We start from the raw sequence: 12,960 nt of genomic DNA on the forward strand, positions 1-12,960 counted from the left end.
ACCAAAAATAACACTCAGAAGTTTAAAAGAATTACAGTACCGTAGCCTTATAAGTATAGTTCAATCTCTCGACTACAGTTTTAGACAGTTTCTGTAGCGTGCTGAGTTATCAGTCTTCGTTGAGAAGCGTTTGAAATCGAAGCAGGGCCATGACTCCCCATGTGTGTACTTAACGTCGATTGCAACGATTGCGATGATTATGAGTAAGTATAAGTAATTACATACTTATGCAAAATTTTATTTTTTATTTTTTATAATTAAAAAAATTTGGTTCACTCATTTATGTGAAATTATCACTATTCTTTATACCTTACAGATTACCTTTATCAGTACGCGGAATAAATACTTTTTTTTAAGGAACATAGTACTACAATTTTATTATTATTAAGGCATACTTTGAGAGTATTCACATAAATTCTCAGCTAAAAATATTAAGAATTAAGAAAGTTATGGTTTTTTCATAAAACTTTATTGTTTGCAAAAATTTTTTTTTGCGTTTTTAATATTTAAAAATTTCAAAGATACTCATAATATTTATAAATTACTTTAACATACTTGAAAGTATACCTCTAAATTTTGGTAAGTAACAATTTTTAGTAGTTGTGAACTTATAGACAAGCAAAAAGTGAACAGGGTCAGTTTGACCCAGTGTATAGGAGATGTTTGAAAAAATAGATGTGTACTCGAAGGGTTACCGAAGCTTTTTAGAAAAGAGTTGAATTTTCAAACCGAAAAGCTTAAAAGCTAATAGAAAAAAAAATTATCAACAAATTAATTGAATTTTCAACCAAAGAGATTCATTTTCTGCAAAATAATTAAATTTTCAAAAAACAGTTCAATTTTCCACCTAAAAAGATCAATTCTTTACACAAAATTTAATATGTAGTAGATTTTTCAACCAAAAGAAAAAAGTTCTACCCAATCAGATTTATTTTAAAACCAAAAAGACGAATTTTCACTTTTCAGCCAAGATGATTAATTACTGCACGAAAAATTTTCAACCAAATACATGAATTTCAAACAAATATTCAAATTGAAACTAAGAAGATAAATTCTTAACCGAAAGTTGAAAACTCAAATTTTCAGAAAAAAATCTGGATTGTCAACTAAAGCGATGAATTTTCCAATCAAAAAGACGAATTTTCAATAAATAAAGATTTTTCATTCAATAATGTAAAAGTACATCCAAATCGATGAACTTTTAAACCAAAATTTTTAAGCAAAAATAAGAGGAAACTTCAATCCAGGAGGATTATTTTTCTACCAAAACAGACAATTTTCTAAGAAAAAATATCAATTTTAAAGAAAATTAAAAAATGACATAATCTTCAGTTAAAAAGAATTATATAAAAAAATGAACATTTAACAAAATAGTTCAATTGTCCACCAAAGAGATTAATCGTCAACCAACAAACTAAAATTGGTAAATTAGTTCATTTTTCAATCAAAGAGATGAATTTTTAACTAAATTTATGAATCTTCAACTGGTATAGTTAAATTTTTAGTTTAAAAAATTAATTTGAAACAACAAAAATGAATGCTCAACAAAAGAGATGAATTTTCAACCAAAATTACGAGTATGACTTTTTATACAAGTTTTTTAATTTGCAACCAAAAAAGATTAATTTAAAAAATGCAATACTAACTATTTCAGTCGAAAAAATAATTTAATTTCCAATCAAAAACAGTTGTCTTCAACCGGAGGAGAAGTTTATAACGAAAAGTACAATTCTCTATTAAGATAGTAGAATTTTGAATATAAAAAGACGAATTGTCAACCAGATAATAAAATTTTTAACTAAAAATATAGCCTTCAGGAAGAAGCAACTGCAAGAAAAATAAAATAGAAACAGTAATATCAGTCGAATAAATTAATCACAAGAATTTAATATTAGAATAGACCCAAATTTCAGTTTTAAAATTTTTTTATTTTATCCTGACCAATTTTTTGTTTTCCCTGGCCAATAATAGTCAAAGATCATAATGTGAATGCTGTAATATTTTCAATAAAAAATCTTTTATAAATGGGTCAAAAAACTTTCAAATTAAAATTTTTTATCCTTTATAGTTATGCTTCTTGCAGAAATTCCCTGAATTTCTGAAGACATTTTTAAAAATTAAGAATTTTTCAAAGTCTTTGTATTGCCTTGTTAACGGAAAACATGCATGTTATAATTTATGAATATTTATTAATATTTATTAATAAAATATTTATTAATTTATTAATATTTAATATTTTTCGATTTATTATAAGTTATTCCTACATGAGCTGAAAGAACGTACCAGTGATAAAATAATTTATTGAGTTGATAAGAAAAGTAAGTAAAATTGATGTAATTCAATGTAGTTTAATGTAGTTGTAATAATGTTTTACTGCAAATTTAAGTATTCCATTTAGTATAGTACAATTAATTAGAAATTTTTTAGTTAAAAATTAATCTTTGGTTTAACATATGTCTTTATGATAGAAAAAAATTTTTTAAATAAAAATTTAACTATTCCAGTTGAAGATTCATCATTTTAATTTAAAATTAATATTTTTTGTTGTTTTATTTAAAATCTTTTTTTTACTGAAAATGTAAGTTTCCATTTATGTATAAAATTGTACGATTTGGTTAAAAATTCGCTTCTTCTTGTTTAAAATTACTTTTTTTACTGAAAATGTAAATTTTCCATTTTTTGTAGAAGATTGATATTTTTTAGTTGAAAATTCGATTTGTTTTACGGTTAAAAATCTAGTTAAAATTTGGTTTTCTCTTGTGTTTACAAATAATTTTGCCACTGAAAATCTAACTATTCAAGTTGAGATTCATAATTGCAGTCAAAAATTCATTTCTTTTCGTTGTAAATTTAAATATTTTGTTTAAAATTATTTTTTTTCAATTGAAAATCCAAATACTTGGGTCAAATTTATTCTAATTTCTTAAAAAATATTTTTTTTTGTTCGAAAGTTTTTTGGTTGAAAAATAAACTATTTTGTTCACGATTATTTTTTCCACTGAAAATTCAACTAATTGGGTAAAATTTATTCTACTCTGTAAAAAAAAATATTGTTCGAAAGTTCATCTGTTTGGTTGAAAATTGAACTATTTTGTAGAAAAATAGTAGCTTTTTTGTTTAAAATAAAAATTTTTGAATGAACATGCAACTTTACCATTTTTTGTACAAAATTGATCTTTGTTAATTAAATATTAATCTTCGATTTAAAATTCGGTCTGTTTTTATAGTTAAAAATAAATTTCTTGCATTGAAAATGTAATTATTTAGTTAAGATTCCTCATTTTAGTTTAAAATTCATTCTTTTAGTTTTAAATTAATTTCTTGAACTGAAAATGCAACTTTTCCTTTTTTGGTTTAAAATCGTTTTTTTTTTAAATCGAAAATTCAATTACTGGGGTAAACGTTGTTTCACTTTAGAAAAAAATTTTTTTGGATTAAGGTCACATCTTTGGTTAAAAATTAAAATATTTTGATGAACACGGATCCTTTTAGTTCGAAAAATAAACTATGTGTTGAAAAATGTAACTATTTTTTTGATATTTTAATTATGTTGTTAACGATTTGGAAAATTTTTGTGTTTGAAAATTCAACGGCTTTTTTGAAAATTTATATTTTTTAAATAGAAAATTCATCTGTTTTTTCAGAAAAGTTAAAAAATTCAACCTTCTTTGTTGAAAATTTAACGATCTTAAAAAAAAAATTATAGCTTGAAGATTCGATTATTGAGTTGAATCTGCAACTGTTCGTGGCTGAATTCATTCTTCTTTTGTTATTTGAAAATTAGTTTCTGAAATTTAAAAATGTAACTATTTGTTAAAAAATTCTTCTTCTTGGCTTGAAACTTCAACTATTTGGATGTAAATTCAACCGTTTGATTTGGTCTGAATTTGTAGAAAGAATTGGATTTATTTTCTGATAACTTATTCCAAGAAAAAAGATTGCTAAAACTTTTTTAAAATGCCGGAAGAAATCAGGAAATATTTTTATTACATAGAACTCTAACGTAGAAATTTAAAAAATTATCGAACTTTGTTAAAAATTAATTTTATTGAATGAAACTCACTTTAGCAGAAATTAATATTTCTTTAAAAAGCAATTTCATAAATTATAATTTGAAATATGGCCAAGAAAAACATTACCTTATCATTACATGTGATAAGATAAAAGGAATCAAGCATTTAAAGAAAAGATTTCAACTGCTTTGTCACAATCAAATAAAATTTCCAACAGTTCCAGTTTATATTTTCTTAAAAATAAACAGAAAAGTTAATTATGAAGTATCTTCTCTGCTGCTTGTTGACTTTTTGTGTATTTGAAGTAAGTCACTCTCACAAACTTTTAGAAAATATAACATGTTTTAATAATTCATTTAATTACAACATTAATAATCGATAAGGTTTTATGTGTAATTTAAATGTAAAAAACTCAACAATCTCTTCTTAATGAAACGTAATATTAGGTTTATTGAATAAGCTAAATTTATAACCACCTAGTTTTAACTACATAGTCCTGGTTCGAATCCCGTTGCTGCAATTTTTTTCATTTTTATTTCATTCGAATTATTTTTATTAAAATTGAATTGATTTAAATCTAGTCAAAGCATTCATTTTTAAACATTTCTTCAAATAAAAAAATAAATTTGTGAATTTTTTAGATTGATGTGCTTAGATAAAGTGCTCTCTCATTTATAATCAGATTAACTTATTTATTTCCCCTTTCCTTTTACTAGAAAAAAAGTTTTCGTTGCAGAATATTCTTATTTTTCTTAATTTGATTTATTATTCATATTTTATTTATTGTTATATTTATATGAGATACAAATGAAAAATATAAAAATAAAGTTGAAGGAATAATTTTATATGAAAAAGTGGCAAAAACTGAATACTTCAGCTTGATTTGAATGGATTTAAATATGCAACTGCAATAAAAAAAAGTTTGAAGAAAATCAGCAAAAATGCAGGTAGCAGGAACCGAACCCCGACTTTCCGGTTACAAACCCGGAATTTCACCGCCTGATCTAACCGGAAGTCTAAAATCACAAATTTAAAAATATATTTAAAATAAATTAGACAATTTCTACTTTAATTTTCAGAATGCATATGCAAGAAAATTGGAGGATCAACTGAACGATGTATATAACAATGGTGTGAAGGAAGTAAATGATAAAATTGCTAATCCAATCCTGGCTGACATTCAGGTTCCATTTCACCAATTTTTTTTTTATTTCAATAGATTTCACGTCAAAAATGAAAAAAAGGAGAATGTTTATAATAATGATTTTAATTACATACCCAAATTATTGCTAAAGAAAATAAATTCAAAGGCTAAATAGAGTTTGCGGTGAAAAGCTGTGCGCAGAGTTATTTAAAAATCTGTTTATTTTTTTTGTGCTTCTTCGAAATACCTAATTTATCTGAAAATTATGACAGAAACAATTTCAAATAATGCACATTCGTCGACTGACAAATTAGTCAAAAGTGACTTTTCTAATTAGTCCATTTCACTCACTAAAAATATTGATTTTCAGCAACAACAATAAATAGTTTTCAACAAGTTGTTTAAAGTTTCAACCAAACAGATGAAATAAAATTTAAAAAATATAAATAAAATAGTGAATTATTTACCAAAAAAATTAAATTTGAAGAAAGCAGTTCAGCTTTCAACCAAGTATTTGAATGGGGGAAAAAATAAACTTTCCAAAAAAGATCAATTATCCCCTCAAAAAATTCATTTTCGTCTCAAAAATATGAATCATAAACAAACTAAATATATCTTTAACGAAATGGTTGAATTTTTAACTAAAAATTGTCAAATTAATATCAACATTAATAATTAACAAACTAAATAGTTGAATTTACAACTAAGAAATGGCAATTTCTAAGAACAAAAGACAACGATTTTTTCACAAAATAATTAAATTTTCGAACATAGAGACGATTTTTCAACCCTCATGATGAGTCTTCAATGAAAAAAAAATGTTAACAGATTAGTTCAGCTTTCAATCAAGTTGATAAATTTTCTACCGAAAAATATTAATTTTGAACGAACAAATATAAATTTTTAACAAAAAATTTATTTCATCTAAACAGTTTTAAATTTTAAATAAAAAAAGAGATTTAGCATGACTAAAAAATGCATTTTCTATTAATAAAGGCGAATTTATAACATAATACATGAACTTTCAACCAAATAGTGGAATTTTGTACTAAAATAGATCAATTTTCAACAAAAAATGAAATTGTTGAATTTTTAGATCAAAAAATTAATTTACTCCAAAAAACAATGAATTTTTTACAAAACACTTAAACTCTTAAAGATATAAATAAGGTTTATATTTAAATAATGAATCTTAAACAAACAAAATAATTTTGAAGAAAAGTTTAACTTGTTATCTAAATAAAAAAAAATTAGTATGTAATCAAAAAAATGCAACAAAACGGTTGATGCATCATGCACATAGTTCAATGTTTTTTTAAAACCTCAATTAAAAAAATGGATAAGTTGAATATTCAAATAAAAAATATAATTTTCAAAAAAAAGAACGAACTTTCAAGAAAATAGTTTAACGTTCTCGGAAAATAAATTTTGAACAAAAAATATAATAGTTGACATTTTAACTAAAAAATAGTCATTTTTTATTTAAAAACGGGCAATTTAACTAAAAAATAGTCATTTTTTATTTAAAAACGGGCAATTTAACTGAAAAGCTGAATTTTTAAACAAAAATATTTATTTTCGGCTAAAAAAGACGAATTGATATAATCAGTAATGGCCACTGATCGAATCAGTTATTTTAAATGTTTTGAACTGTAAATTCCATTGATGAAATCCGTAATTTTCAATGATATACCTCAATGTGCTAATCAGTCATTTATGGTTAAGATTAATCATTTATCAATATGTAGGAATTTAATAAAGAATTTCACTTGAGAACATTTATTTAGGAAAAATTTTACTTTTAATATTTTCATTTTTGATCATTAAAAAAATATTAATTTTAAATGCAATTTTTATTTTTGATAGACCGTAGATAATGGAAAAGGATGCTATCAAAAAGCTCAGGAGTCAATGCAGCAGAAGGTTGATTCTATCACCCACAAATTGGACAGATGTCGCGTTGCGGGACGTGGAATCCGAAATGTGGAGGTAAATTAGAAATTGTAAAAAAAATTGATAAAAAATTATTTCATTAATTTGATAAAAACTATAGGAATCTTAATTACCAAAAATTAATTCGATTTGTTAATATTTTACATATTATTTTAGAAAATTATTAAACAACTGGAAATATTTTCTTTAAAATATCTTTTAATTTTATTTTTCAGATCGCGAAAAAATGCAGCCGTATAGAAATTTCTCGTTTCGAAGACGATGCAAATGATGTTAAATCTACTGCCGAAACTTGCATACAATCCTCAAAAATATAAGGCCTTTTGTTTCCGATCGAATATTTTACATTTTGCAAAATGAAAAATGTATTCATTTTTAAATAAAATAAGAATGATTTTTTGAAACAGATACATATTTTTATACAGCGACAACGCTCTTAGTTTATAAGTGGCAAGTTCGGGTTCGATTCCTGCTGCCGGAAAAAGGTTGCCTATTTTTATTAACTTTTTTTATATAAATTGACTATTAAAATTATTCCGATATAAAGATTTATGAAAGCTTGACTCTTTTTCAAATGATAATGAAAATTAAGCTGTCCAATTTTAAGCCGCAATATTAAAAAACTTTTCAAAAAGGTCTGAGTATATTTAAATTGATGATGACTTCGTAAAAGATTTTTATTTCCTGGCACGAAATTGGACTGCCTAATAGCTAATAATTTATAATCATTAATCAAATTATTTCTTTTTACAATTGCCACATGTTTCTTGCACACGAAAACAAGGATAATCTTATTATGATTGATTCTTATATTAACCAAATGACCAGTGCACCTGATAAGATAACAATAAAAAAAACGAATGAAATTGTCACAGCTGTGTTCATTATGAAATAAATTTCCAGCAATAAAAAAATTCAGTTTCAGTCGATACACAAGATACAACATTTTGTTAAAAATAAATTAATTATAATTATAGTAATAATAATAATAATAATGAAGAAGTTAATTATGAAGTTTATACTATTCTGGTTGCTGGCGTTCTGCATCTTCGAAGTAAGTCAGTCCCACCCAACGTTTAAAAAAATATTAATTTAGTTCAAAAGTAATAATTTAACAAGTTCTGCATTCTAAATTTATAAAATAGAAACAAGCCATTTGAATTATATAGTATAATTATGTTATAATTATATATTTATATATTTTAAAATTTATTCTTAACTTTGTAGTGCTCAGTTTGTCAGTTTAATATTATACGTCAGTTTGACATTTAAAAATATTGGGTTTTAATTTTCAATTTCAAATTTACAAATTTGACTAAATTTCAATTTTAAATCTTCAAAATTGAAGAAAAAGCATTTCAAATTACATCATTTTCTATGGTACATATTAAATATTTAAGAGTCTTCAGTTAAAAATCGTCAACATTAAAGAAATTTTATTTGAAAATTTTCAAAATTGTAGAACATTAAATTGAAAATCTTTAGAGTGAAATATTTCAATTTTGAAAATTTTCCATTAACAATTTTGCAATTTTTAAATTTTACGATTAAATTTAAGATTGAAAATTTGACTTTTAAATGACAAAATCATCAAAATTTTAGAATTTTTATTTATGCATCTTTAAAATTACAGAGTTTATAAATATAACCCTCGAAAATTGTAGAAAAATTGATTTTAATTAAAGAAAAACACAACATTTGAAAATGTTGCAATTTTTAAGTTTTATGATTAAGAATTTTATCACTTCCATGCTTTATATTGGATATTTATTAATTTGTAAAATCTCAAATCGAAAGATTTGCTTTTCATTTTCAAAATCGTCAAAATCATCCAAATTTAAGAAGCTTTATTTATGAACATTCAAACCTAATGATTTTTAAATGGTAAATTCTTCAAAAATGAAGAATTTTCCATTGTAACTCTTGAAAATTGAACTATTCCAAAAAAGTTCCATAATTTCAAACCTTTAAAATATGAATCTTGAAAATTCAATAATACGTATTATATATTTTCAAAATCCAACAACTTTCAAATGTAACTTTTCAAAATGGCAGAATTTTAAATTGCAAATCTTCAAAATGGAACAGTTTATAGTTTTGAAAATTAGAATTCCAAATTATTTAACTTTTATGATTGAAATTAGATTTTTTTAAATTTTGAATATTTAGGAATTAAAAGTTGAGTTTTAATTTTCAAAATCATTACAATTTAAGAATATTTATGACCCTTAAAACCAAAAGAAAATTATTGTAAATTTTTCAAAACCGTAGAATTTCCAATTGTTAATCTTCAAAATTGAACTATTTTTTCAAGAAGTTACAAATTACAAACCGTTAAAATAAATTACTTTTTAATTCAATCAACTCTAATTCTATATTTTAAAAATCCAAGAATTTTCAATTGCAACTCTTCATAATGGCACAACTTTAAATTGTAAATTTATCAAATTGAAGAGTTTCTCATTTTTTAATTTAAAAATTAAAAATTAAGAAATATGCAAGTTTTAATTTATACAATTAAAAGTTCGTTTTCTTAAAAATAATTTGAATTCGAAATTTCTTCACTTTGGTAGATTTAGAATTCAAAAACTTCAAAATTGAACTATTCCAAAAAAAAAATATTCCAAATTACACACCGTTTAAATATTAGTCTTCAAAATTGAATGAATTGTAAATCTATATTTTCAAAATCCCAAAATTTTAAATTGAAGCTCTTGATAGCATTGATAATCTTTAAAATTGAACTTTTTTAAAGTTCTTTTAAAAAGTTTTTTTTTTTAATTTTGACAATTTACAAGAATATTTCTGTAATTTTGACGCTTCTCATTGAAAACTCCTTTAATTTGGAAGAATTTAAACTAAAAACTTGAGTTTTAATTTCTAAAATCAATAACATCATCCACATTTAGAAATGTTTATTTAAACATTATTAAAACTAAAGAGTTTTTACTTGTAAATTTTCTAAAAATAAAAAAGGTTTTAATGTAAATCGTCGAAATTGAACTATTCTAAGAAAATTTTCGGAATTTTAAAAATATAAATCTTGAAAATGAAATAATTTGTAATTCTTTATTTTCAAAATCCAAGATTTTTAAATTCTAACTCTTCAAAGCAGGAGAATCTTGAACTTTTAATATTTAAAATGGAAGAGTTCCTAATTTTGACAATTAACAATTAAAATTGTGTGCATTTTTTATTTTAGACTTAAAAATTCTGTAATTTTGATGGCTTCAATTCAAAATTTCTTTTTAAAAAAATATTCAAAATTTGACTTTATTTATTAAAATTATGAACACAAAGTTTCTGAAACATTGATTAAAACAGTTTCATCCATCTCACATTGCATTCAAATAAAAATCAATACATTATTTTTAATTAATATTTCAAACCAATATTATAATTTCTTATTTATTTTTTCAGGCAGCTTTTGCAGATAAAATGCTGGATAAACTGAACAAAATATATAACAATGGTGTGAAGAAAGTAAATGATGAAATTTCGAGTCCAATCCTGGCTGACATTAAGGTTAGAGTTTACCCAAAATTTTTAATTTTTCAAAGTAGCTATATTTTGCGAAAAATTAAAAAAGAAAAATATCGGTAAAAAAAATGTTTTCTCAGAGCTTGGACTCATACAGATATTACCTTTATAAAACCCCTTAAAATCTGTAATACAAAAAACTAATCTTCATATTTGAAAATTCATCTTTCATCTGGATTTTATTTTTGAAAATTATTTATTGTTCATAGAAAATTATTCTTCTTAGTTGAAAATGAATTTTTTGATAAAAATTCATCACTTTAGCTGCAAATTCATCAATTTCGTTCAAATTGAACTATTTTGTTTAAAGTTCTTTTTTTTCGGTTCAGAATTAATCTGCACACTTTGTTGCAAATTCAACTATTCCATTTAAAGATTCCTCACTTTAGTAGCAAATTTATCTTTTTGGTTAAGAATTCCAATATTCTAGTTAAAAAATTTTCATTTTAGTTAAAATTCCATCACTTTCGTTGAAAACTTAATGATTTTATTTCAAAACATTTTTAATAGATAATTATTTTTATTGGTTAAAAATGAATCTTTTTGATGAAATTTAACTCTTTTATTTAAAAAATCGTTAAAAATTAATTTTTCTCATTACAAATTTAATTTTAATTTAATTCTTTTTTAATTTTGTGTTTGAAAAATTCATGCATGTTTTTCAAAATTCGTTTTTTTTTCGAAAATGTATGTTTGCAATTTCAAATACAACTATTTCTCCTGAAGATTCATAATTTTCGTTGAAAATTCACCACTTTGTTTGAAAATTTAATTATTGTGTTGAAAATTTTTTTTTAATAGATCAATTTAGTTACAATTTAATATTTTTTATTTTAATTTTGTTAAAGAAAATTTATCTCCTATGCTGAAAATTTAAGTGTTCCATTTTTGTTAAAAGATCAATTTTGTTGATTAAAAATACAAAAATTCCAGCTAAATATTTATAATTTCAGCTGAACATTGATGAATTTGGTTTAAATTTAACTATTTTGTCAAAAATTCTTATTTTTTTGGTAGACATAATTTAACAAAATTTTCATGTATAGATCTCTTCAATTTTCCTAGTTACTAAATTTTTCAATTTAATAAATTTTATTTTTAAAATATTTTGTGAGTGAATAATCAACTATTTCTGATAAGATTCATCACTTTGTTTGACATTTAACGTATTTTGTTGAAAACTAGTTTGTTTTTCAAACATTGATTTTCTAAATTGAAAATGTAACTCTTGCATCGGCGGTTGAAATTTGGTGTGAAAATTTCACCTATTTTTTTTAATTAGTTTTTTTTAAATTTATCTCTGCGGTTTAAAATCCAACTATTCTTGTTGACGATTCATATTTTTTGTTCAAAATTTACTCTTTGTTAAAAATGAACAATTTTTTAGACAATCTTAGTTCTTATTGAAAAAAATGTCTACTATGTTAAAAATTCATCTTCTTGGTTGTAAATTAAACTATTTCAGTTGAAGATTCATCATTGTAGTCAAAAATCCACCACTCTTGTTGAAAATTTAGCTGTTTTATTCATTTTTTTATTTCTCTTTCAAATTGAAAATATAACTATTCCATCGCAAAAAATTCACAATATTAGGTAAAAGTTCAACACTTTGAAAATTAACTCTATTTCGTTAATATCTCGTTTTTTGGTTTTAACTTAATTTTTTGAGATAAAAATTAACCGATTACATTGCTGATATATAATTTATAGTTTTTGGTTGAAAATTCAACTATTTTGTTAAAAATTCGCCTTTTTTATTTAAAACTAATTTTTTAAATAAAAGTTTCAGTATTCTATTGATGGAATTTTTTTTGTTGAAAATTAATTTTTTTAATCGAAAATTTAACTATTCCATTGATCATTTAAAATTTTTTATATTTTTGGATTAAAATTTAATTATTGAGTTAACTATTCAGGGTTTTTGTTGTTGAAAATTCATCGTTTTGATAAAAAATTCAACCATTTTATTTGAAGATTCTCCATTGTTGGTTGAAAACTATTCGCTTTTTTTAAATTTAAGCTACCCCCATTGAATATTCATAATTTTAGTTACAAATTCATCTTTTTTATTTAAAATTCAAATGTTCCAGTTCAAGATTCATCACTTTAGTTGAAAAATGATCACTTCGGTTGAAAATTGAACTATTTCGCTGATCTTTCAAATTAATATTTCTAACTAATGTTTTGAAATGCCTTGAAATATTAAAAACTGCATAAAGTATATGTAACTATTTTGTCGGAGAGATTGAAGATAGAAGTTGAAGAAAAAAAGATCGAGTCACAGAATCAGACAGGGTTTAGAAAAGGAAT

At 23.0% G+C, this 12,960-nt stretch overlaps 2 protein-coding genes across 2 annotated transcripts in view; both read left to right on the forward strand.

The window, feature by feature from the left end:
- Positions 1-4,205: 4,205 nt before the first annotated feature.
- On the forward strand, positions 4,206-7,447 carry LOC117175229. The gene is made up of 4 exons (XM_033364894.1): positions 4,206-4,317; positions 5,093-5,197; positions 7,024-7,146; positions 7,326-7,447. The coding sequence occupies exons 1-4, from the start codon at positions 4,273-4,275 to the stop codon at positions 7,425-7,427; spliced, it is 375 nt and encodes a 124-aa protein (XP_033220785.1). The 5' UTR covers positions 4,206-4,272; the 3' UTR covers positions 7,428-7,447.
- A 608-nt stretch (positions 7,448-8,055) lies between these two features.
- The window catches only part of LOC117174066, a 6,147-nt gene continuing 1,242 nt past the window's right edge, over positions 8,056-12,960 (forward strand). Inside the window, exons 1-2 of the mRNA XM_033362732.1 lie at positions 8,056-8,164; positions 10,531-10,635. Coding sequence (XP_033218623.1) covers positions 8,105-8,164; positions 10,531-10,635 — 165 coding nt within the window. The 5' untranslated portion in view covers positions 8,056-8,104. The remainder of the gene's footprint in view (positions 8,165-10,530; positions 10,636-12,960) is intronic.

The sequence above is a fragment of the Belonocnema kinseyi genome, chromosome 6 (assembly GCF_010883055.1).
Source record: "Belonocnema kinseyi isolate 2016_QV_RU_SX_M_011 chromosome 6, B_treatae_v1, whole genome shotgun sequence".
Taxonomy (NCBI): Eukaryota; Metazoa; Arthropoda; class Insecta; order Hymenoptera; family Cynipidae; genus Belonocnema; species Belonocnema kinseyi.